This window comes from Cryptomeria japonica, chromosome 11 (assembly GCF_030272615.1).
Source record: "Cryptomeria japonica chromosome 11, Sugi_1.0, whole genome shotgun sequence".
Classification (NCBI taxonomy): domain Eukaryota; kingdom Viridiplantae; phylum Streptophyta; class Pinopsida; order Cupressales; family Cupressaceae; genus Cryptomeria; species Cryptomeria japonica.
Window position 1 is genome coordinate 417,261,755 of NC_081415.1, and position 27,207 is coordinate 417,288,961.

At 35.7% G+C, this 27,207-nt stretch overlaps 1 protein-coding gene across 1 annotated transcript in view; it reads left to right on the top strand.

Moving 5' to 3' along the window:
• Positions 1–27,205, top strand: part of LOC131073613 (naringenin,2-oxoglutarate 3-dioxygenase) — a 49,992-nt gene extending 22,787 nt beyond the window's left edge. The window contains exons 2-4 of the mRNA XM_058010089.2: positions 25,304–25,775; positions 26,254–26,581; positions 26,730–27,205. Of these exons, the coding sequence (XP_057866072.2) occupies positions 25,304–25,775; positions 26,254–26,581; positions 26,730–27,011 (1,082 nt within the window). The 3' untranslated portion in view covers positions 27,012–27,205. The remainder of the gene's footprint in view (positions 1–25,303; positions 25,776–26,253; positions 26,582–26,729) is intronic.
• Positions 27,206–27,207: the final 2 nt, after the last annotated feature.

The following is a 27,207-nucleotide window of genomic DNA, read 5'->3' on the forward strand; positions in this document are numbered from 1 at the left end:
TCACCCGATTAGGGGATTTGCCTTGAAACTCGACTAGGAGCTTGATGATCTGTTAGGATCAAACTCATGAGAGTATTTAAGGCTCTTTTGAGAGATTACCCTATTAGGGGACTTAAATGATTAAGGCCTATTAGAACCTACCCGGTCAAGGGATTTAACCTGCTGCAACTATTAGGGAACAATAGTAAGAAAATTATCTATTTTCTTCCACTTCTCTTCTTGCTTAATCAGATCTAGTTATACACAACACTCTGCAACTATCAAGCAAATTACACACTTCACTTGGACGACTTAACACATTCTCTAAGACCACCGACTCAATAAACATCAATTGTGTCTACATAAATAGTAATCTCAACTAGCTCGGTCACAAAACCTAATTACATCAAGAATTTACAATAAGATCACAAAAAATCATCGTATATCGCTATCCAAATAATATCAACAAATTACAATGCAATATCAATTGTTGATTGATCATAACTCATCACGAAAATCTGATCTGTATCCTCAAAACACTCTCCAAAGCATTTCGCTAGTTTCCAAGAAAATCTTTCTTGAATCGTGCTAAAACAACTATTAAATCTTTCATGCGGGTTGTGTTGTGTTACCAACTTAAGTAGACTCTTTGTCGATCACCGTCATAACATAAATCATTACCGGTTTGAAGATTTCTTCACCCGTCCTTAAAACCTACTAAAACCTTAGCAAAACTTCATAAGAAATTGAAACCATGCCTTTCGGTAATCATCACAAGTTCTGGTTCTGGTCACATACATCTTTCCATCATACAAGTCACCATCTAAACCACAAATTACCAACCATTGCCAATCGGCTGATCTAATCAAAACAATTATGCTTTATCGGTTAAAGTCCTAATTCACAAACTTTAGATCATTGTCGGTAAACCCTATCTTTTGGTAAACCAAATCACTTAGATGATAAAACAAAACATCAAGAACATTTGTTGCTAGAAATGACAACATAAATAACTGATCATGTCATCTATTCATAAAATCTCAATCTCTTGATCACAAATAGACTTCTATCCTTTACCGGTGCAATCATCCGACTTCAACTACATGACTTGATATGCACCAGTTATGCAAAATGCCAACAAAAAGTGATGTAAGTAGCTGCATCTGACATGACTAGGAAATTCAAACTGAGTATGCATAAATCTGTGTGTGTATTGATCGTGTGGCAATGTCCATTCCTTCCTTTTCTCTCTTTTGGGGTAAAAGATTCAAATACTTAGGAGTTTGTTGATATTAAATAAAAGGATTGAAACCATTGTTGGTGGAATGACCTTGCACATATTAGAGAGAAGTTTGGATGGATAAATTTGCATCGAAGATTGAAATTTAAGTATTGCATTCATGATCTTTGTTCTTTAAAAGGGAAGAATTGATTAAATAGAATATTTCATCATTTAAAATAGGAAATTTTCACAAAAATAATAGGTTAAAAGACTAGATGATATAAATATGTGTATTGTGTTGGCATTTGATGAACCAGTATGATGATATGATGATAATGTATGTTGTAATTGATGTCAATAAATGCAAGTGAACCGGTATGAAGATTGGAAGAAATTGGTGAACCGGTATGAAGAGATGTAGTGAACCGGTGTCAGGGTTTCACTAAGTGTGACTACCGGTTGGTAGTCTTAGCTCTAGGGTTTCCGGTTTGGCAATCTAGCTTGTACGATGCAACCAATGATATTATGTGATGAGTTAGCTAAGAAATAAGGATGAGATCAAGATGCCACATCATTTTTGTGCACGTGAAGGATTTCCTTGAGGATCTTGCATATGAAGATCGACTGCATTAAATGTCTACCTCGGTAATGAACATTCTTCTTAGTGGTATGAGAAGAAAGCGTGATGGAAAAACTGGTTTCTATGTGTGGTGGAAAACAGACGATGCAGAATGACTTGTGCTCTGTTTGAGATTATTTCATTCTATGTAATGTGTTTGGACAGTCAGGATTGGACAACTTGTAATTGTAAACCTAAGATGCTTAGGGTTTAGGGTTTATGTTACCAACCTAATTGTTGTCTATAAGGTCGATGATGTTTGTTATTGTAGGTTGTTGGAAAAATTTGTGTATGCATTCGAGTGATGAGGTACTTGCTAGACCAGTGAGTGAAAACTACAGAGTGTGATTGCAGAGTAGAGGAACTGAAAAGGATCCGCCTTAGCATATAGTGTTGTTATTAGATTAGAGTTTTACCTATTGTCTTCTAACCATTTCAACAGAAGGAAAATCCCTTTTCCGGGTAGCTTTAACAGGCTTATTATAAATCCTCTAACTAGGTGACTCAAGTTCATTGAGTTCTTTAAATCCTCTAGAAAGGTAACCTTTAATAGGGTTTCAACCTTTAACAGGGTATATAGCCATCCCTTAATAGGGTGATCTTTGATAGGATTGGTTCCTAGTAGAACCTTAGTGTAAAGTCTTTAACCGAACTAGGCTCCTAACAAAGTGAGCTTCAAAAGAGTTCAAAATAAGCTTGTGGGTATTCATCCCCACTGTGGTTTTTCCCATTTGGGTTTCCACATGAAAAATCCGTGTGTCATGAGTTGTGCATTTTTCATGTGATGATTAAGTAATCTTTGTTTGAGTGATTATGCATGCAGAGCTAATGGTTATGGTATTATTGATATACCACATGCATATGTTTATGGGTGAAGTAGTTATCAAGTATTGAATGTATTTGAAGTGTTCAGTTTTACTGGTTTATGTTGTCTAAAGTCTTACTATGTTTAATTGGTATTGCCATGGTTAAGTCCAGTAGTGAAGACAATCGGTTAGCATTGTCTTAACTTGATAAGTTGTAGAGAAGTTTTTGTTTGTACTGATTCACCCCCCCACCCACCCCCCCCCCCCTCTCAGTACCAGTTAGGGTATTTGTTGTTCATCATATTGAAGTGAGGATTGGTGTATTTAATATGTAGAAGTTGAAATGATACCATAGTGTCTTTATTTGGTTTGGCAAGATAAAAGTTTTAGCTTTGTGTAGGAGTTGTGTGGCTTGAAGAAATGTTGTGCCTGATTAAACAAAAAGATTAAGAAAGGATGCTATTTCCTTACCTTATTTGAATTTTAAGAAAGAGCTTCCTTCACAAATTCTAGTGAGATAAAATGATAAGTAGTTGTATGAATTTGTATCAGGTTTCTAAATGTCAAATTTTCCTTGAAATGCTGAAAATACACAGTCTATGAATGATAATAATCAAGTAATGATAGGAAGTGTTTTTTAATAGAATGATGCATATATTTGTGGAAGTTATGTGACATTAGATGAAAGAGGAAATTAATTTTTTGCAAGTAGGGGTGTGATATCCTTAATTTAGATAATGAGATTGGTATTGGTAAGAGGTATGGATGTGAGTAGAAATTTATATTAAAATTTTGGCTTCAGTAATGAGACTTATTTTCTTGTTTAAATATATGATTGACTAAATTTCTTAGTGACTTTATGAAGGACATTCTAATCTTCTATATGCTATTAGTTGTGCATAGAGAGAAATGATGTATGTTATAGTTTATTATCAAGTGATTAATTGAAGTTATAACCTTTGTTTCTATTATAACTTGGTAAATATGATCATGGCATAGATGAGATATCTTGAACACTAGTCATAGTGTGAGTGTAATTCCTTGTGTGTATATGAGTACATTAGTCACTTTATCTCTTCCTAGAATATGTCATCTTTCATAAAGAGTAATTGTCTAGACTTTCATAAAAGATTTCATTGCATTAAAGATGATGTAAGGGATATGGGCATATGAATAAAATAAAGGTCTTAAATATATGGTGTGCACTCTCTAACACATTCAGGGCATTGTACCCTTGGATGTTGTGCAACGGTTACTCCCTTTGGTGTGGCTAATATTGGTCACCTCGTGATGTAGATTGGATGAGTCATTTATTTTGCCTTGAGTTATTTTGTGATTTGTGCGATGTGTTGTTGGGATTAATATGCTTTTGGAGATTTATTTACTCTTGGGATGACCACTGAGTTCTCCTTTTATTTTTCTCTTGTGGTGGAGCTTGTCACACTTAATTTCTTGATTGATTTCGCTGACAACTTTTCTTCTCCCGTAATTTAATGAATTGATTTGAGGATATTTCCTTTTGACTTTCTATTTTGTTGTCTATGGTTGTCATTTTGAGTGTTGAAGTATTGTGAGCCCTTAACTTGAGTCAAGTGTTGTCTCTATCATGTTCATTTTGAACCTTTGATAGTGTGTGCAAGGGAGGACACCACAAAGAAGTGCACTAGACTAAGCGAACACTTAGATAATGTTGATATTAGCTGAGTAAATGAAAGGTGTTAATAAGATGAAATGTGTTGGTAACTTTCTGAATTTTATAGTAGATAGAAGTTCTTTGGAATTGTAAAGTCTATAATTTATGGAATAGTTAAACAAAAACAAGTTGTTGATTTCTTGCCTTCAAAAGCTTTTGTGTATATATCATGTATAAATAATATATTAAGGATGGCTTTGAATGATTTTATGGATAAAGGTTACACCTAATTTTGTATCAAGAGTAGCGCAATGGAAGCATGGTGGAAATTAGGACATTCGAATGCTATGAATCTCATTCTTTTAAGTAAATGGGTTATATATGTTTAGTTATCATGTGATGTCTTGAATATATTTGACCTGAAGTGGCTTATTTTTGAGAAATTTTCCCTCATTTAGGCTTATGATATGATTTATTCAATAATATAATATGTGCATACATACATACATACATACATACATACATACATACATACATACATACATACATACATATATATATATATATATATATATATATATATATATATATGTTTGTGTGCAACTAGATGTCAAAGCAGTGTTACTATGATTATTGGTGTGAAATATAATGATTTTTGCTTATTGATGTTTAACTCAGTGACAAATTATAGTTTGTTTTGCAAAGTGTGGTTAAAATGAAGTTCCCTTGAAAATATTTTATCAATTTAAGTATATGTATTATAAATACCAAGAATTGGTGATTCGTTTACCTCTTGGGTAATGTGTTTATGTCAAATAATGGAAGCATAAGGAGGAAATTTTAATGTCATTATCTTGCTTGACCTAGAAAATATTATAATATTTTTATGTTAAAAGGAAGCTTTTGATTAATGTGTGCTAGTTGTCACCCTAACTCTTACCACTTCCAGGAGTAAGTCAAGTCTAAGGGGGAGAGGATGTAGTGTCCACCCTTGACTTGACTTATCTTGATTAGAGTTGAATTTTATTCTATGCGTGATAGACTTATCTCGATTATTTATGATGATTTGGATGATGATTATTCATGTGTTTTAGTTAAGCATTGTGATGATAGACATTATTGGGCATATGCTATTTTGGATGATTTATACGATGTTGATACTATCATTATTGATCATGTGATTTGATGGATACTATATGCTTACTATGTGATAGATTATAGAAAGATTATATTGATCATGGATTTGATGTTGACTATGATTACACTAACCCTATTTCATGATTAAATTTGATGAGATGCTTATGAGATGTGTTTGACTATTGTTTGATTCTCTTCGTGATAGAGACGATTCCACATCACTCATTGCAAACGGGATGTGTCATCATGACTCTCCATCACTTGCCTGTTATGATATATTTGTATATGTTGTATTATCGTTTTGTGGTTGCAGGACCTTGCAGGTACCAAACATAGACTCCACCTGGCTTCATATGTTTGAGTGTGTCTTCAATTCCAATGGCTTATGTGGTTCGGAGATGACATGAGTTCCCTTCACATACTCTAGGTCTAAGATGTTCACCATGTGTCGTTAGCGTCTTGGCGTAATTCGCCACGTCAGTTAGTGAGTTTGATCTTTTCAGTATTGTGAGTATGTTTAGAGATGGTTGATTTATTTGATTATGTTTAGATTAATTATGTGGTCCTTGATGTGTGATTTAATAATTAATAATGCTTATTTTAATGTATTTAATTTATTGGCTTTGAGTATTTAATTATTTGATATTTTATGGTTATTTATATTGTGTGATTTTAATATTTATTTGGTATTTATTGTTTAATCTTTATTGAGGTTTTATTATTTATTTAATATTTAATTATTTAATTAATTATTTATTTAATATTTATGGTTTAATTATTTATTTGGTATTTAATGTTTATTTATCTATTATTGATTTATTGTTTAATTGGCATTTATTTATTTATTATTTATTGTTTAATAGTGCTTTTATATTTTAATGCTGATTAATATTTATTGGTGACTTTTAATTTATTTATTGAGCCTTGGTTATTTTATATTTATTGATTTATTTAGTTGGCTTTGATTTTATTAGCTTTGGCAACTTGTATTTAATTATTTAATTGGTTTTATTTTAAATGACCCTTAGATATTTAATAGGGCATGGTCATTATTGTTTGTGCATTGGTAATAAATACTTTATAATATCTTATTATATTTCTCTTGTTACTTGGTAAATAACATTTTATATAATTTTAGCTATTTCTCTCGTTACAAGAGTAAATGAGTTTATTATATTTCCCACCTACCGTTAAATGCTATTGGCTTGATTATTTATGAGATTATATTTAATTAATAACCCATAGTTTATTTTATGTGGTCTTGATTCTATTTATACATTGGTAAATAATATTTGCAATATATTCTATTATACATGTGGATAAGTTTTATATTATTCTCTACCAACCATTTATTCTTATTGGCTGCGAATGTATTGGGGAAATAAAATATAATATATGATGGGTAGGTAAGATATGTATTGTTTTAAGGATTATTTTGATTGGTCAGTTTGAGGCTAGTGTTCTGGACTTAAATTCTTTTTATTCGGTAGCCTGAGCTTTGTGTCGGGTTACCATTATTGAAGTTTTTCTGCAACATTTGGATTTCGTTTTTGTTTTTGGCTTGGATTGCTGGAGCTTGTGGTTTGGATTTGGATTTGGAGCTCTTTGTCAAATTTCTTCCATAACTTCTATTTCCAGGTTGGAGCTCTTGTCTCTCGTAAAGATTTATATTTCTCTATATTCTCTGTGTTTGCAGAAATTTTTGTTTATGGTTTTTATTTGGGGAAAAAGATTTATTATATAGCTTGGACTATAGTTTTGGAGAAATATTTATGTGCATAGATTTTTAATATAAAGTTGAACTATAGGTCTTGGGAAAAATACTATTTTTTCTATTGGCTGGTTTGGTTTGCCGTGACCGCACGACTCTGCATTTTTGGATTTGTGCCTCTATCATGTTGAGAAGCCGTGGCAGAGAGAGTTGTTTATTGTGCTCAGCCCAACAAGTTGATGTTCCTTGTTGTTGATACTTATTTTATTTGATGAGCATACTTGATTATCTTATTGATGCATTTCTATGCTATGAGGCTCCTTGATGTTTATTTGGCTTTATGACCTTTGGATGACCATGCATGTGTATGATTGTATGATGGTAATGATTTTAGATTTAATTGTTGATATGAGCCTCTTGTTGCATTTATTTTTTGGGCCATGTTAGGGGGAGTGGGATTTCATGTGATGATTGGAGTCACGAGAGATAGGAAGTTAAGTTGATAAGCCTTCCATCTAGACTGCCAGGGCACATGGATGTTTTTCCTTATTATTAAACAAGTGATAACATTAATAATAAAATAATGGGTTTGGGAAAATCCATTAATCAAGATAATTAATATTTTGGGCCCCATGACTTGATCCTAGGGAGGATGTTTTAGGATGGGCATGGGAAGGCCACTGTGGTGGTAAGTCATACTCCCATGCTTGTCTCATAGGGAAAATGGATCCACATGTTATTGGGTGATGTTATGTTGTAGTGTCGTTTGGCAATGTTTGGAGGATAGCATGTGATGACACTCCACTCCTACATGTGTTCCCTTGATAATTTATGTTTATGCCTTATTGGTTGCTTACATATCTTGATGGGTTGTACGCCTCTAGGAGTTTATTCTTGCTATGTTGTAGTTGGTTCTTGCATGAGAGTCCACGTGAGGTTTAGTCTCTTTGGTTATAGGTGCTAGCTTAGGTTTATAGTGTGTGTTGGGACCTTGTGTCATCTCCTAGCATGGGTGGTTCCTTGGGTTCCACATGGTCTGGTGGTTGGTGCTTTTTAGCCATTGGGATGTTCTCTTAGAATCTTCGTGCTTGGATGTGGATTCTTCTTTATGATGGTTTATGGATGTACCTTGTAGTAGATTTATGTAGTGGATATCTTGGCTCTATGTAATGAAATATCTTGTATGTAGTAGATGGGATCATGTATTAGGACGAGCTAAGCTCATGATGTATTATTACGTAATTGCAAATTATGAGTAGATTGTAGATGGTATTTGGAATTTTGTCATAGTTTGTAAAAGTGGCTATGAGATGTTGGAGATGTATGTGTATATGGCAAGAGATGGTTTCATGTTCTTGGATTCTGAAATGGATTTATATTTGAAATAGATATGACTTGTATATGATGAATGTCATGTACCTATATTAAAAGAAATGGATTTCTATTGTTATATGTGTGTAAGTTAATAAATGAATTCTATGATTGAAGGAATTATTGTGATGTTGTGCTTGTTCATGCTTAAGTAAAGAAATAAGAAAATTAGTTTATCGTGTTGGTTAAAGAATGAATTATAGCTTATACATTATTAGTAGATAATCATAATAGATGGTATGAGATCATGTTAGTATAGGGAGGGTGTGTGCACCAAGATCGTGTGCAAAAAAGTGGACACACACCAATTTCTTTTTGAAAAAACAACAAATGCATTCGCGGTTTTAATATTTCAAAATACCCCCATACGTGGTTAGGTTCATTTTGGCCAAGCCTAAAGGGCCAAAACCGCGTATGAGGTCCTTTAAGAAATAATACCATGTACGTGGTCCTTTAGGAACTAGGAACCCGTATGTGGTCTTAGTTCCTAAAGGACCGCGTACGCGGTCCCTGCTAATAAATTATTATTTTTAACTCTTGACTGTAAGTTTTTTACCCCGCAGCTGAGAGTGAGTTTGGATGTGTTTTACCCTCAAAACCATGCATGGAATCCATTTCTTCACACCCAATCACCATGGAAAGAGGTTAGTTATGCATTTTTTTGTTTTTCGTGCAGATTTGATAAATTTTATTTACATTTTCAATTTAAATTCGTTGATTTTAATTAGTCTTTTAAATTTTTTGTTACCAATATCAGATTCTGAAAATCCAGAACCACAACAAGATGCACCTCAAAACCCACAACAAATCCACATCAAAACCCTCAAGATACACCTCCAAATCCTCCTTTAGACCATACAATAGCTACATAGGTGCAATTGCTTAATCAGTTAGGGAAAAACACTGCTAAAATAACTAGATTGATTAATAGATTGAAAACATCTGAGCTTGAGCATCATTTATCCCTTGCTACTAGCCTAGAAACATTGGCTAGTGGTGCCAATGCAGTTTTGAGTTAGATTACAAAATGGGGAAACTATAGGGATAGGTGTCACACTTATTATGCTAATGGGTTATCATATGATGTAGTGAAAAATAAAAACATAAGTAAAGCACAAATATGTGCTCTTTTTGGTGATCCTAGAATTGGTGAGTCCTTACCTCTTAATGCAAAGAGGTTTCCCATACATTGGTGTATCAATGTGCAGATGAAGAATCATTTTTGGAATAGGTGGTGGATGGTCTTTGACGAACCTCCTTGAAATAATTTTGAGGCTCCATTATATTTTTTGAGGAAAGTATATTGTGAGTTTTTCCTCAATGAGTGGCCTAATTATTTTGATATGAGATTTCCATGGTAGAGGTGGCAGCTCTTATCAAGATAGACCTGGAGCTTGTAGGGTATTAGACTCACAGAGTTGTCACCCCTGGCACCCAAACCCAAGGTGTGTGTGACGGTCCTAGTAGCCCTAAAAGAGTCGATGGAGCTACAAAATCTTCAAATGGCCACAACATTGACTGATGTAATCATCCAAAATGGGATATAGTTAGCACACCCTCTTGGCCAGAACGATGATCCATTAGATGAGGTAGTTGGCGCTGGTCAGCCCATTGAGCATGTGTGTCCCACTTGCTTAGGCATATCCATAGGGATGGATGTCAAGGTCAGTGCAGATGGTTCCATGTCCCATCTATGAACAATTTGCGGGAGCGGATGTCAAACCCACATGACCGAGGATATGGTGCTGACAGATGAATTGATGGACATGTTGTTTGGTAGTCAGCAGTAGACATAGGTGTGTTGATTTAAATTCATAACATTTTATTTATCAATCACTTAAAAATTGTAATTGTAAAAGAATTTTTGTTTATAGATCGATTTAAATAGATATAAATAATATGCATTTTGGGATGTAGTAACAGGTGTTAATAAACCATCTGATATTCCTCCCGCAGTTATTGCAGCTGCAACTTCAACGCCTAAGGTATAAATTTTGTAACATGTTAAAATAGAATAATACTTTGAATTCAAAAAAAATTATAAGATATACTAACTCTCTTTAAGGCTTGACAATTTTTTGTTTTGTAGGTGTTGACAGGGGACCAAATGTCCCACATTGATGATGTCACACTCTCAATGATCGATTTTGGCCTACAAAGCTATGCGGTATTAGATTTTGTACACCTTATTTTATGTTTTCTTTTGATGGAATATGCGAGTAAATTAATTTTAGATTTGTTAAATTATGTTTATTATTATCTACTAATATCTCTTGTGTTAATTTTGTTTGTTTTAGTGTACCCCCTCCGTGTCTAGGCCTCGTCCTCAATGAAAGAAATCCTCGACGATGCCTAAACATGGGAAGAAGGTAATTGAACACATTTTTAATTGTACAATTGTTTGAAAAGGTTGAAATTGTCTTAGTTGGAATTTGTAGATTGGTTCGTGTTTTTTATTTGTTTTATATACAACAACTATTGGGCTTTGTAGATTTGTTGAATGCACCTGATATGCCCGAGGATTGAAAGAGGGCAGAGGTATGTATCTCTACTTTATTTTCTTGATTTGATGATTATATGCACGTGTACATGTGAACTTGTGATAAATTATAATCTTATCATTTTTTCATACAAGAAATATCCATAACCGCTTCATCAATGGCGATCCCTCCTCCATGTACTAGAGAAGCATCTTAGGCTCTGATACACTTTTGTTTTATATATTGCATTAATTGTATTTAACCTACAATACTTATCATTATATTAATTGTATTTAATCTTTAATCATTTTTTGTATAGGTAATAGCCACAACTGCTCCATCAATGAGCACTCCTCAGACTACTGGAGAAGCATCTGAGGCTTCGGTACACTTTTGTTCCCTCTATTATAGATTTTTAGTGTTTTTGATCTATATATGTTAGTACATTGTATTAATTGTATTTAATCTACAATAGGCCCCTACGCGGTTCGGCCATAACTTGGATCCTTTCAAGTTTGTGTTCAAGAAAACTCCTCAGACTGACAAGGAGAAGAGAAAGAAGACAATAGATCCTAGATCATCAGATGAGGTAATCTACATTTCAATTGCAAAGAAATTATGGTTAAATGCATAGCTATGTTGATAATTGTGAACTATTTTCTACAAAGGGATTCTAACTTGGCTTTTGAATTGTGGTTGTGCAACCATCTACAGAGCCGCGTATTGCATCAAAGATGCTCAATTTTGATTATCCACCATAAGTATATGATCATTTAGTGTTAGTTATGGTCATTGAATGACCAATACATGTAGATATATTCTACATTTTTATTGTATATCGATTTGGACATGGCATATGCCATATTTTTGTAAAACTTGTATTGACTTGGCATATATGCCTTTTTGATATATGTAAATATTGATATTCGATCCAATAAATATGTATTGTGTTCATTATTGTGCATTTCATTGATATTTATAGGTATATTCGATACATACAGAATTTGTTTATTGTGTTGCTTACTGTGCATTTTGATATATATAAATGATTATTTATAAAGAATTTGTTCGGTGTATTTGGTGGCTGCCCTTTTATAAAGTTAAATGAATATTTGCCTATGTAATCAACAATATGAATATAAATAACAAAAATCTATGATATAAAGCATTGAAATTGTGTAATATGATTTGATAAGCTTTATAAAATATTGAATTAACCCTACAAAACTCTTTGTCTCAATCAAAATGAAATTCAATGGCAATGGCCAGATTTGATCCGTGGTAATGGTCACTGGATGCTTTTGATTCCTTTCATCAAATTTTAGTTTTTGTCTTGTTTTCCATTTGTTTTATCTAAATAAGGTGATTTGGGACCATTAATGATCATTTGAAGTCATTTATGAAAGTTTGGGGTGATTTGGATAAAAGATGTAAAAGTTGCTTAGTTGTTGTCAAAGTTGCTCAGTTGTTGTCAAAGTTGTCAATGTTGTCAAAGTTTCATCGTGAGCACAAACCAACATCAAGAGAACATCCAGGTGGGTAGGTTTATGCTAGGCATTCTCCTGTTGTTCCTCCCAATGCACTGGAATGTCGAGAGCCATACCCTACTGGTGCTATCTCTCAAGTTCCCTGAGTCCAAAAAATTGTCAAACTTTGACAGACAGTTTCTCGCAATCGAGGATGCATACGATCAATCTATTTGAGCCTATAGGTTCACGTAAGACTTGTCTACAATGACCTATCCCAGTTTATGATGAATCAGAGCCATTTTTAAATGGTAACGATTTTTCACCTGCTGCAAAAACCATTAGTGGCATGCAACGCAAAGTTGCAAGATAGGCTAGATTTGATTTTGTTCGTCATGGGCACAAAAAAAAATCACAAGAACATTTGGGTGGGTAGGTTTACGCTAGGAATTCTCCCTTTGTTCCTCCTAATACGCTGGAACGTCGAGATCCATACCCTACCGACGCGATCTCTCAAGTGCCCTGAGTCCAAAAAATTGTCAAACTTTGACGAATAGTTTATCACAATCCATGATGCATACGATCAATCCTTTTGAACCTATAGGATCACGTGAGGCTCATCTACAATGACATATCTCATTTTTTGATGACTCGGAGCCATTTTCAAATGGTAGCATTTTTTCACTTGCTACAAAAACCGTCAGTGGCATGCAATGCAAAGTTGCAAGATAAGGTAGATTTGATTTCGTTCATTGTGAGCACAAACCAACATCACAAGACCATCTGGGTGGGTATTTTTACGCTATTCATGCTCCTATTGTGCCTCCCAACTCACCGAAATGTCGAGAGCCATACCTTAGCGACACGATCTCTCAAGTGCCTTAAGTCCAAAAAATTGTCAAACTTTGACGGATAGTTTCTTGCAATCCAAGATGCATACGATTGATCAATTTGAACCAATAGGGTCACATGAGGCTCATCTACAATGACTTATCTCGGTTTCTAACGAATTGGAGCCATTTTTAAATGGTAGTGTTCTTTCACCTGCTGCAAAAACCGTCAGTGGCATGTAATGCAAAGTTGCAAGATAGGCTAGATTTGATTCCGTTCTTCATGGGCACAAACCAACATCATGAGAATGTTAAGGTGGGATAAATTACACTAAGCATGCTCCTATTGTGCCTCCCAATGCATCGAAACATCAAGAGCCATACCCTACCGACGCGATCTCTCAAGTGCCCTGAGTCCAAAAAATTGTCAAACTTTGACGGACAATTTTTTGTAATCCAAGATACATACAATTGATCCATTTGAACCTATAGGGTCATGTGAGGCTTGTCTAAAATGACCTATCTTAGTTTCTAATGACTAAGAGGCATTTTCAAATTGTAGCATTTTTCACCTACTGCAAAAACTGTGAGTGGCATGCAATGCAAAGTTGCAAGATAGGCTAGATTTGATTCCATTCGTCGTGGGCACAAACCAACATCACGAGCACGTCTGTGTGGGTAAGTTTACACTAGGAATTCTCTTGTTGTGCTTCCCAATGCACTAGAACGTTGAGAGCCATACACTACCAATGCGATCTCTTAAGTGTCCCGAGTCCAAAAAATGCATATGATCGATCCGTTTGAACCTATAGGGTCACATGAGTCTCATCTACAATGACCTATCTCAGTTATCTTCCTGGTCATATATTCAAAAAATGTTTTACAAATCATCTCATGGGCTTTTATACAAAATTTGGCATTTAAATATGTGCAAATTAGCTCATCACCATTTAAATATACAAAATTTGGCATTTAAATATGTGTGAATTAGCTCATCGCCATTTAATTATACAAAATTTGGTATCTAAATATGTACAAATCAGGTCATCGCCATTTAAATATACAAAATTATGCTCCTAAATATGTACAAATCAGGTCATGGCCATTTAAATATACAAATTATGCCCCTAAATATGTACAAATCAGCTCATGGGCATTTATATATACAAAAAATGAATATAGAACTATTCGCCAACGATATATAAAAAATTATCAAAATCATTCTACCCTGAACCGTAGAATCAATCAAGTGAGACTTTTGGATCGACTCTAACCTGTATTGTGTCAAGTATTGCCTTGTGGTCAGATTCATGAGCTTTCCATAAAATCTTGTTATGAGGTCTACCATGATACTTAATCAAATGAATATTTGTTGCAACAAAAAGGTTGGAGAAATGAAGAATATGTCTATGTGTTTCAAAGTCCTTGAACAACCAAACATCAGAATTCTTGATAGGGTATCTCCTAAGCCATGTGCCTGTCATGACAATAGACCCTATTGGATACTCAATACCCTCTCCATCAATGATTGTGGTTGTCAATTTTCTCTTAGGCTCAATACAACGACATAAAAAGTAATTTGTTCCTTCTTCATTGTTCTCTTCTTTAACAATTGCGTACACATGACTTGCATATTATATAATGATAATTAATACCAAAAATAATGTTTGATGTAACAAAATGAGCCAAAAAAATTTACCCAAAAAATCACCTGGTTCCACTAGGTCAGATACATGATCGAAATCAACTGATGCTTCCATCTGGTTCAACTAGTGTGCTCTGGGAATTTGATAGGTATCAATGGGAAGCAACGGTCTACAAGACTATTTGTCAACCCACTCTTGTGATTCACACTCTTCCCACAAAAAATACATACATAAAGAGCAAAAACATACAATCTGTCTAGTATAAATTACCGGTGAACTTGCATTTGAACTTCGAAATGAGTTCATGTCATTGGAACCTGCAACTGTACAACAATCTTGATAGTTTTCAATGTTAGATTCAGTGATCAACAAACAATATCTATGAACCATTGACGTACCTGCATTACCTGGTCCCATTGTAGAGTTACACCATCATACAATTGTTGTTGCATCTATCAACTCAGCACCACCTTCGTACTTCAATTCTTCTCTATCTAGGGCTCTTTTTACGCATGCTCTTGCACCATCGTGCTCTCCTTTTCCATGTCCAGCCTCAGTGAAATTCAAAAAATGTTGTAACCACTTGTCACATGCATCCTACTCAACCAATAGAACATCCTTGCATTTTTGAATTGCGAGGTGCAATTATCTGCCCATATTATGTGTTGCTTGTATCATATGTTCCTTTCCCTTAAAATATAATAGAAAACTTTAAAGCATCCTTTCACAAACTCTGATGAATGTGTACGATTGTCACTTATGTAGAAGTGATACTCTCTTGCAACCTTTCTATCCTCTTCTGTGCTATCATCTGCATGCATGAATGCTATGTGTACAAAAAAAGAAACTTGTGTAGAATGGTAATGCATAGATTGCACTTCATTTTGAGGTTGTAGTGTATAATTTTCAGCAAAATCAACTATAGAGACAATGGTACCAAGAGGAAATGTGTCCTTGCATAACTTGAATTTCTCATCTAACCACCAAGCTCCATGTGTATGCATTATGTACTCATAAACTAGTTTCTCTTTAAACATTCTCATAAAATCAACTACACATATATCATTTTTCACTAACTCACATCTCTTCAATTCTTTTCCATCTTTAACCCCATATGTCACTGTCTTGTACTTTCCAAAAGATACTAGTTTCTTACTAATTTCATGTGTGCTATCCAAATGTAGACATCTTGGCAAATGTTGCAAAACACCACACGTAGCACAAGAACCTTTCAAACACATCATCTTATAATAAATGCAACCATCATCTCTTTTACATAACACACTTGAAATAAATTCTCTTGGTGACTTAGGAGGTGGTTGTATATTGCATTCCTGCAAAACATCGTTAGTGTGCAAAGTACAACATATATGATGATAAATATCATAGTGCATGGATAATTCAATATGCATCCTACAACAACACATGGTGCATACATGATTAATCTTAACATAAAAAGGTTTTGCCATTTCAAAAAATCTTTGACTAATTCTTATTTGAGGAAAAATTTGAAGGAATCTTTCATAAAATTTTGTTCGTCATATCCAAATGGTGTTTGGCATGTGGCTCATGATTTCTAGATCCAATTTGCGTTCTAACAACATCTCTTTGGTTAGGTGAAACCCTTGTGTTATCGTGCCAAAAAGTTTCAATTAATGTTCTTAGTGCATCAAGAACAACCTTGTCTTTGCGTGGTAGTCTACCCGACAACGCCCAAATAGAATTATTGTTAGGATCCTCTATTTTCTCTCGCCTATAGAATGCTTTACGTAATGTTGTTCTACTTATGTTTAATGACTTACTTGTTTTTCTTACCAAACAATCTTTTTTTATTTTCTTATTCATTATGGTTGATGTAATAACACGTCTAGTAACATTATAATCTTTAGTACATGATTTGGAACCAATAGCTTGATATGCATCAAATAGATTTCTCACAATAGTTCTTTTGCTATTACTTTTGGATGATCTTAGGCCTAGAATTTTCATTGTCTCTCTAAAATTCAAATTTTTAATCATTTCAACAATTAATTGGCATCTTGTAGTTTGATTTAAGTTTTCAAAATAGTTTTGCCATATTCTTTTAACCATTCTCCTACAAGTTCGTTCATTCATTTTATTGGGCATTGGATTCAAAATATTCTCATCGATGTCAATTAGATACTTTGGTTTCCTACGAATGATTCTAGGAGGTGTTAACATCGGTGCATTGTGTGCATTAGGTACATTCATCGCATCAAATAGAGCCGGTGTATGTTCATCATTGCGTGTATGTTCGTTTGTTTTATTAGTCATTGTGATCTCTTCTTCAATTGCATTATGTTCATTTGGTAATTTGAATTGAGATGTTGAGGATGACGAACCTTCTTGTCCCATTGCTCTTATGTCACGTAATTTCTTCATACGTTGCCTTTGTCTTTCCTTTCTCTCATTGTTCCATTGTTTCTCACTTGTTCTTTCCCATCGTTAATACTGGTTGTCCTAAATAGAATCATTTTACACACACACACATATATATATATATATAAACAAAAGTTCTTAAAAAAATCAAATAACTATAAAATTAAGCATTATCATTATTTTCTTAAATCAAAACTATTAAAAAATCACAATAACATTGAACAAACTATTAAGAACAATAATTCAATCATTTGAAATCATTCAAAACAAAAATTTCACTTACTTCTACATATAAAACTATCACAAAAGCGTGATAACAGTTGCAGTGGGGCCTTCAACGACCTCAAAAAATTCTTTTGATGTCATTGAGGTTGTTAGGCAACTAAAAGTATGTTCAATAACTGCATATGTGGTATGTTCAGTAACCCCGTGCATGCTTTTAGTCCCTAAAAAAGCTTAGTAGACCAATGTCCATATTCCTAGTACCCCGTACATGTTACTTGTAGTAAATAAAATGTGAAGGAAAAGGGAGGGAGGGGGAGGGAGGGAGGGAGGGGGAGGGAGGGAGAGAGAGAGAGAGAGAGAGAGAGAGAGAGAGAGAGAGAGAGAGAGGGCTGGAGAGAGGATGGAGAGGGAGAGGGAGGGAGAGGGAGAGAAAGGGGGAGAGGAAGAGAGAGAGGGAGAGGGAGAGGGATGTGTTGGCATTGTGTTGTCAATGATGTCAACCGGTATAGGATGACAACCGGTATGGGAGATTGATGAGAAATGCTGGCATTGATGAATACTAGAAATGGTGCCATTGATGTCATCTAGCATAGCAGGTCACCAATAAGAAAGAGTTTTTCATCTAGCTTAATGGCCATTGGAGTCACCGGTACACAAGTTAGTGTTGACTTTTGTTGAAGACATAAGGACTGCAAACCAGTAAGTGACATGTTGGCAGTGCATAGTTGGCAACCAATAAGAGAGCAAGGTGTTGGGTTGTTGATTGTGATGAAGAGGGTGAGTGTTACTTAAATCACATCAATTCTGAAGGTGAAGTAAGTGCAGGCCACCGGTATGTTGTGTGGATGTGAAACAACAGGACTCCCACCGGATAAAGATGCAGTCACCATTTGGAGAGATGACTGACAGTGAATGTGCCTAACCGAATCACATGTGCCTGTTTGAAGATATGCATGCTCAAATAGGGAAGCCACATTGGTGCAATGCAGGGTGTAGATGACAAGGATCCACTCCCACCGGTAAGTGGAGCTTATATCCTATTATGCATGGAATGTATCATAGCCCTTTGAGATAAGACAAAAGAGTTAAAGGCATATGACTGAAGGCTCACACTAGATGAACTGGTGAAACACTAAGTTGCCTTAGGTGCATGAGATTAGAGATATGCACCGGATCAGCTGGGTAGACAATGATGGATTACTGGTACAAAGATTGAAGGATATGGTTGTCACTTTGACAAACATGTTAATAGCAGAACCGATCTATTGATGAAGAAGGCAAGTTTGAGCAGATGCAGACAGATGGAGTATGTTGAAGGTTGATGACATGATGTCATCAAGGTGTTTACTGGTAAATATGTCCACCGGTAATGTTGACAAAGTGCAGATGCAGAAGGCTCCCATTTGATGAAGATGTGCATGAGGTAGGTTGCAAGGCGTGCTGACCGATTTGGGTGCTCCACCGAAAGAGAAGCAAAGTGCAAGGGTGAAGGAAAACCTGTTAGGGTATAACTGATAAAGTTAGTGAACCAGTAGATGAACCCGGTTGAGTGGTTGGTCGATGATCTTGTCTGGACCGACATAGAAGACTTAGAAAAGGTGGATGTTGACAAAGGGGCCACGTGGATGTGAAGTGGCATGCATGTACAGGTCGGTGTGATTTGTCAGTGAGGTCGTTGGTGATTGGTCCAACATTTATGGTGACTGCGAAGCTCAAGCAAGCATGGAAGAGGATTGCAGGTCGAGATCAAGGAAACAACAGAGATTCAGAAAAGACTGATCTTGCAGATTGAAGAGGATGAAGGAAACCGCATCACACACATGATTGACCAGAAAAAATGCCAAAAATCATGCTACAGACGACAAAAGAGAGAAGACGTGGTTTGGAAGGAAAACAGATGGGCAATGCTCATTGATTGAGTGTTGAACATCAATCGAGGACATGATATCAGATTAGATATGACATGTCATGATGATCAGAGATCTAATCGGATGCAGATTCAGTGCGTGGCGAAAACCATAGCGTACCAATATTCAAACTCACGTTTAGGCGGGAAAATATTGCTATAAGAGTGTGAGCCAAAGATGTTGTTGGGGTTGCTGCATGTGAGAGAAAATAAGTCAAGTGCTCAATGAGAATTAGAGAAGAGACTGAGTGTGTGAGTGATAAACGGGTTGAAGAGTTCAACCAACAACAATGAGGCAACTGGTAGCCAGCCGTTGAGTTTGAGAGAGGAGTACACTGGTGGTGACTGAACCGATAGAGAAGGGTTACAAAATATTGCAGAGAAAGATAACTAAGAATCGACAACAATTAGATAGCGGACAACTGACTGAGAAAATTAGACTGGAGGTGGCCAACAATGGTATGATAGAAAGATTGGAGAACTGACAGAGAGAAGAACCAACAGAGGAGAAGAAGAGGCTGAACTAGCAAAGGTGCAATAGAAAGCAAGGTGCAACATAGAGTGGGTTGCACTAGGAGATAAGGTTGTCACATAGAAAAGGTGAATAGAGAACCGATGGAGAGACATACATGAGAGTTACAAAGTTATTTTGTAACAAGAAGATAACTTTTGTATTCAAAATATGATTTTGTAAACACTGAGTTGGAGCTCAGTGCAGGGGTTGGTGCCCTAAAGCAGGAGTGGTACTCCTTGGGTTGGTGCCCTAAATGTTGTAACCGAGGTTTTCATTGTGAGGCTGGATTAGAGCAGTAGTCTCCAACAACACTTCTCACCGAGGTTTTTCCCATCTTGGGTTTTCCTCATACATCCGGTGTTATGTGATGTCCCTTTTATGTGTGCTTGTATTTGTGTTAGTCTCCCATCTAACCGATATGTCTGCTTTATGTTAGATCTATTAACCGATATACACACAAAGGATAGAAAAGGGAAAAGTTGGGAAATCACTGATTCACCCCCCCTCTTAGTGACATCTAGTGTTCAATAGGAGAGAGAGAGAGAGAGGATCTTAGATTAAGGACATTCCATTGTCTTTTATTTTATAATATATTGGCAGGTGAACAGGTCAGATGTTTTTCGGGCCATGTTTGAAGGGGATCTTATGGTTCAAAAGAAAGGAGTGACTGTGAAAAAGGAGGTGGGAGATAAGATTATTATGTTCCAAGTGGTATATAACGAGATGGGTAAACAAAATATAGTGATGAAAGAGGTGGGAGGAGAAAGTATTGTGTTTCAGGTTGTAGGTTTCATGGAGAACGAAAGAGTAGAAGTGATAGTGGAGGAGGTATGAAGAGAAAAATTAAAAGTGTTTCTGAATTTTCTCTACACAAGAAAAGTGAGTGATAATGAAATTTTTACCAATTATAAACAACTTGTGAGGCTTGCAGCCAATTTTCAGATAAAGAAGTTGTTTACCAAGTTGAATTTGTGTATGGATGGGGTATGGAGGAAGGAAGAGATAGGGACCATGCTGGTTTGTTATTTCTATAAGAAGTATTGGTATTGCTATTTATATTGTAATAATGGTTCATCTTGCCACCTTAGGACACCATATGACCCCTTAGGACATCATATGATCCTAAAGGGTCATGTGGTGTGCTAAGGGGTCACAAGGGGGAGAGAGAGGGAGAGAGAGAGAGAGAGAGAGAGAGAGAGAGAGAGAGAGAGAGAGAGAGAGAGGGGGATGGGAAAGTAAGGGAGATAAAGGGGGTAGGTAGAGAGAAAGAGTGGGGAGGGAGAGAAGAAGAGAGAGAGGGGGATGGGGTATGGAGGAAGGGAGGGAGGGAGAGCATGCCGGTTTCTTATTCTTGTAAGCAGTATTGGTATTTCTTTTTATATTGTAATAATGGTTCATCTTTCCACCTTACGACATCGTAATGCCATCTTGCCATCTTGACCCCTTAGGACATCATATGCTCCTAAAGGGTCATGTGGTGTTATGTGGGTCCTGAGAGAGAGAGAGAGAGAGAGAGAGAGAGAGAGAGAGAGATGGGGGAGAGACAGAGATTGGGGAGGAAGGGAGGGAGGGAGGGAAGGGGGGAGAGAGAAGAATAAAAAAGTGAGGGAGGGAGATGAGGGGAGAGGAAGAGATGTCACATGATGTCGTTAAGGGTCATGTGGGGTCCTAATTGAGCCACACATGTGTTACAACACCATACGACCCCTTAAGACATCATATGACCCCTTAAGATAGCATACATGGTCTGAAGGGGTCATATGGCATCATTGGGGGTCATATAGGGTCATAATGGGGCCGCACATGTGTTAGAACATCATATGACCCCTTAGGACATCATATGGTCTTAAGGGGTCATATGTGTGCTAAGGGACCTTACATGATGACATTAAGTGTTATGTGGGGTCCTGCGAGAGAGAGAGAGAAAGAGAGAGAGAGAGAGAGAGAGAGAGAGAGAGAGAGAGAGAGAGAGAGGAATACATTGTACAATACGATATCAAAAGACAATATACATCAATATACATGTACATACACATATACATATAATACACATAAAATATCAAAAGATAATACACATACATACATATTATATATATATATACATACATGTGTGTGTATATATAATACACATATTATATATATAATATCTATATATATACATATTATACATATACATATACATATATGTATGCACACACACACACACACATTTTAAACATACACATTAATTTATTTATGTTATAGTATCATAGGTAGAACCGCGCACACGATACTTTCTCCTTAGAACTACGTACGCACTGCTTATTTAAAAAAAATCTCGTACGCAATTCTTATTCAAAAGAAATCCCGTACATTCTCTTGTTTGTTTAGGCTTGTGAATAAGCTTGGATGACAAAGCTGTGGTTTGGAAGTTTGATTTCCCTCCATTTCCCTCATTTTTGACTTGTTTTGTTTTATGAACTTGGTTTCTCGAATTTGTCATCATCAGGTTTACACTTCATCAAGTGGGTATTTCTAAAATTGCCACCATATTTTCACTCATCTTCTGAGCTTTCCAACCATATAATTTTTTTTTAAATTTGAACAACAATAACATATTATTATTGAATTTCTTTTACCAGTGTCTCCATAGTTCTCAGAAACATACGTGTACCATTTTTTTAATAACTTTTGATCTACTTATCCAAATTTAAAAAACTTTATATATTATTGTATTTCACTTGATTCTTTACAATTTAAAAAAAAAATTGCATTTTGAGTTGTTTTGGTGCAAGTTATGCTTCGCGCACAAACATGTACCTAATTTTCAGGATATGCTCGATTGGAAAAATAATAAAAACAAATACTCAACAAAAAAATACACAACTTCTAGTGCTCACTCTTCTATATCTTTCTGCCAAAGGATTTGTCAAAATACTAAATATAACTATGAATTTTTTGATGCGCACGTCAGACACTATGTTATGTTTTTCAAAAAAAATTAGGGTATGTTTTTCGTGTGCGAAGGATTTGACCCCCTTAATTTTATCTAATTTTGAAAAAAATTAGTTGTTTGAAAACTAGATTCAGAGTACTACAATCTTTGTTCTTTGAGTATCTTCATATCTTGAGTGGATGGCTCTCAACTTTCTCCTCCAAGTTCAGGTTTACCTGATTTCAGAAAAAAAGTGTCCACTTATACCCCCTTTTTGCACACCATCTTGGTGCACTTACTCGGGAATGGTTATGGATTTTAGGATCATCGGGATTAGTTGATAAATGGACTAAGTAATGGATTGGGTTGCATTGGAAGAATATCATAGCATGTTGGCATAGAAGATAGTGAGACATCTATCATGGAAGTTAGGAAATAGTGTCTTTTGCATTGGTAATGGAAATCTTAAGTGTTGCAATGATTAAGAGTAGTTGTGTTGCTTAAGTCGGTAGTAAGTAATGAGGTTGAGATGCCCTAGGAAGATGGTAGTGATGTTATGTTTAATTTTCTGCTTGTGTAATCGGTTTATGAATGTATGTGATATGTTTCATGTACTTAGTAATTAGATATTAATGGATGTACTTCACCGATGATGTTATGTGTTGCATTAGATGTTATTTAAATTTTTTTTTTATCTCCATTAGAATGTTAGTTGCTTAATTTCTCTAGGGTATTTTGACGGGCATTACATGACAAAAGTTACTGCACCTACACATTGTACTATTTTATATTTAATGAATTTAAATGGTGACAAATCAGAGAGATAAAAGATGTTAAACTTTTCGATCGTATTGTTTCCAAGTTTTCCTTTTATTTGCATCCTCTAGACACAAGCATTGCCCACTATTTTTGCAACGACAACTACTTTTTGACAGTACATACAGTATGTGGAGGGAGTAGCAACAACCCACCATTGTTGTGCATTTCTTAGGCTAAAGAGGTGTGGAGAATGTTGCAGAGCAAAACATGTATTGGAACCCATTCAAATCAACATAGAGTGCAACCAAACAACTATTGGTGCCTATTGAAACAAATAGTTGAGAAGATGCGTGTAATAAATGGGGAGTGTGTGAGTGAGATAAGCAAGGTGGTGAAGCATTAAATGTTTAATTGCATTAAAAGTTGGCACCATCAAATTCAGAATATGAGAAGGGATCTGTAGTTAATGTGGCTTGTCGGGAGGGAGCATACGACACATGATAAATGCGAGGAAGTGGATCTTGTTATAAGTGGTGAATTGCCTACTCACAATGTGGTGTTGCAAACATGTACTTGTAGTGTGCCACATAATATCGAGGGTTGTCCCAACCTAAGATCGGTCAACCATCCAAATAAACAACTATTTTACTTGACCAACCAATGAGTAACGTACATGTGATAGATTGCTTCCACATATGTGAGATATAATTTTTTGTGTTGATTAAAAAAATTTCAATCATGAAGGTGTATTTTTTAATTAATTTTTGGTCCACGTAATACTCCACGTGAACCCCAAAGATAACCCCCTCATACCCCTCTCCCCTATTAAAATTTATGATGTAGGAATGATGATTCAAGTCTTGTCTTGGATGGTACATTTTTAACTCTTTCTTGCTTTTCCCCATAAGATAGGTACTTAGAAGGACTGAGCCCCACATCCCACTTCTGCATCCTACCCGAAGCTTATTATTAAGCCTTATCATCTTTTAGCACGGTAGAGTCATCCTCAACATTATCCCTCCGATATTTTGGCTATAATAAGGGCACGTCATCTTTTAATATCATGTCACACTTCTCCCCTGGTCCCCTAATGGCGGGTCACGCTTTTGTAGAATCTAAAATACGGCCCCTGTTCTTAAAGTCAGCTCATAACCTCAAAAACCGAGAACATTGATTCAGACTTACACCACACACCAATGAATCGTAGATAAATTCACTAAACAAAGGCAGAGTACTCTGTTTCACTTATTGCAACTTGATCAAAAAGATTACAGAGCTATTTAACAAATAGTTTTCAGCGCCTCTAAAAACAGAATTCGAAAGATCTGAAAGAGTATTAACTACTTAAAAAGAGCATGCACAGCATGCATTATTCGGTGGAAAGAGCTAACTATAGTTTTAAAAAAAACAAAAAAAACTGCTAGAATTAGAGCTCGCAGTTAAGACATACTGTCTAAATTATTAACTATATTAAACTACGAATTCATTGAACACAAGGCTTTGATCGGTGAATGGCGGTGCATGGTGAATATAACGGTGGATCTCCCAGTAAGCTGAGAGTTCAGCATCATATCTCCACAGCTTTCGTGTCCACCGCCAGATATATCTCGTGAATTGCATGTTATAAAATAATTGTTGATATCTTGGCTTGAATTTGGTAAACGGGCAAACACAGATCATTTGAGCTGTATTGCTTTTGGGATGGCACGTCCAGAAGAAGAGAGTGTTATTCAGATGGCAGAGTCAGCCATTAAATGCCTTTACCTACATAAAAGACAAGGACGAACGTCCCAAAGTTCCACATTATGTTTTCACCAATGAAATACCTGTGATATCCCTCTCAAATTCTCACGGCCCTGAAAGAGAGAGGATAAGAGCCCAGTTGAAAACGGCCAGTCAGGAGTTGGGAATATTTCAAGTTGTAGATCATGGAGTTCCCAAGGATCTTACCACCCTCATCATGAAGGACGCCATGGATTTCTTCGCCCTCCCTTTGGAGGAGAAATCACAGTATGCCATGAAGCCCGGAACCTATCTTGGCTATGGCAATGGCAGCTTTATCAAGGACGACCCTCTCATGGATTGGAGAGAGCTTTACGTTACCAGATGCCTCCCTCGCGAAACAAATCTCTGGCCCACTAAGCCACCCACCATACAGTAAGCTTTTAAATTCTCTACTGCATCAAAATATTAGAAAATAGAATGAGATAGTTCTTTAAAATCATTAGATTTCATGTTAATATTTTAGTTGTTTTTAGATTTGATTTTGTAGTTTTTTTTTTAAGCATCAATTTACAATTTTCTAAACATTCTGATGATGATAGATCATAGAATGTGATCCCAAACTTTAATGCTAAAAAAACTACACAATCAAATCTAAAAACAACTAAAATATAAATATCTTTATTTTAAGAAGAATTGTTTGCTGTAGTTAAGAAACAATACAATAATATGGTTGATGCATGAAATTGGATGGATCTTACATGAAACAGCATGTATTAGTCAATGCTAAGTTTGTGTCCTTTAAAGAGGACCTAAAACAGTGTTTCATATCTGAATATTGTAGGGTAACTATCGCAACATTAAATTATCTTTGTTTTAAAAATAGTGTTTCATGCCTCTTTGGGTATTCTAGGAAGACCATTGCAGATTACAGCGATGCTATGGTGGAGTTAGTAAGAGAGTTGCTGGAGCTTATCTCGGAAGCATTGGGGGTGGAATTAAAGGCCATAGAGAATGCTTTGGGGGATGCAGAACAGAAGCTTCTCCTCAATTACTATCCAAAATGCCCACAACCTGAGATGACGCTAGGATTAAAGAGGCACACAGATCCAGGGACCATAACTTTACTGCTTCAAGATAAAGTTGGTGGCCTGCAAGTCACCAAGGACGATGGCAAAACTTGGGTGACAGTGGAACCCATTGAGGGGGCATTTGTGGTGAATTTGGGAGACCAAATGCATGTATGTTTATATCGATTTAAATACCTTGATTCATTTGAAATCATATTAATAAATAGATTTTTGCTTTTTCGTTTTTATTATTATTTTTAAATTCAATTAACCCAATCCTAACCCTAAGATTCTTTTTATTAAACGATTGATTGAGCAGGTGTTAAGCAATGGCATTTTCAAGAGCGCGGATCATCGAGCAGTGGTGAATTCGAGCACAACACGATTGTCCATTGTAACTTTCCACAATCCAAACCCTAATTCTGTGGTTTATCCACTGGATGGGCTGGTTGATGATGAGCATCCAACTAAGTTTCAGCGTTATATCTACAAAGAGTTTTATGCCAGGAAAATGACCAAACATATTCAGGAGAGAGAGGAAAAACTATCGAGGAGGAAGGAAAGTTGTGGCGAGGATAATGGAACAATTTCATCACTTTAGACAGCGAGGACTGTTGTCTGTGAACATCAATCCGTAGTTGAAATTACTGAATTTTATTATAATAATATGTATTAGCGTTAAGATTTGGGATTTTAACGTGATTACATGTATTCATTGTATTCCTGCTGTTTATTTCTAACTCCACTCTTGAATGTGATACTTAATAATACTGGAAAGCGGCTTTTCTCCATTCATA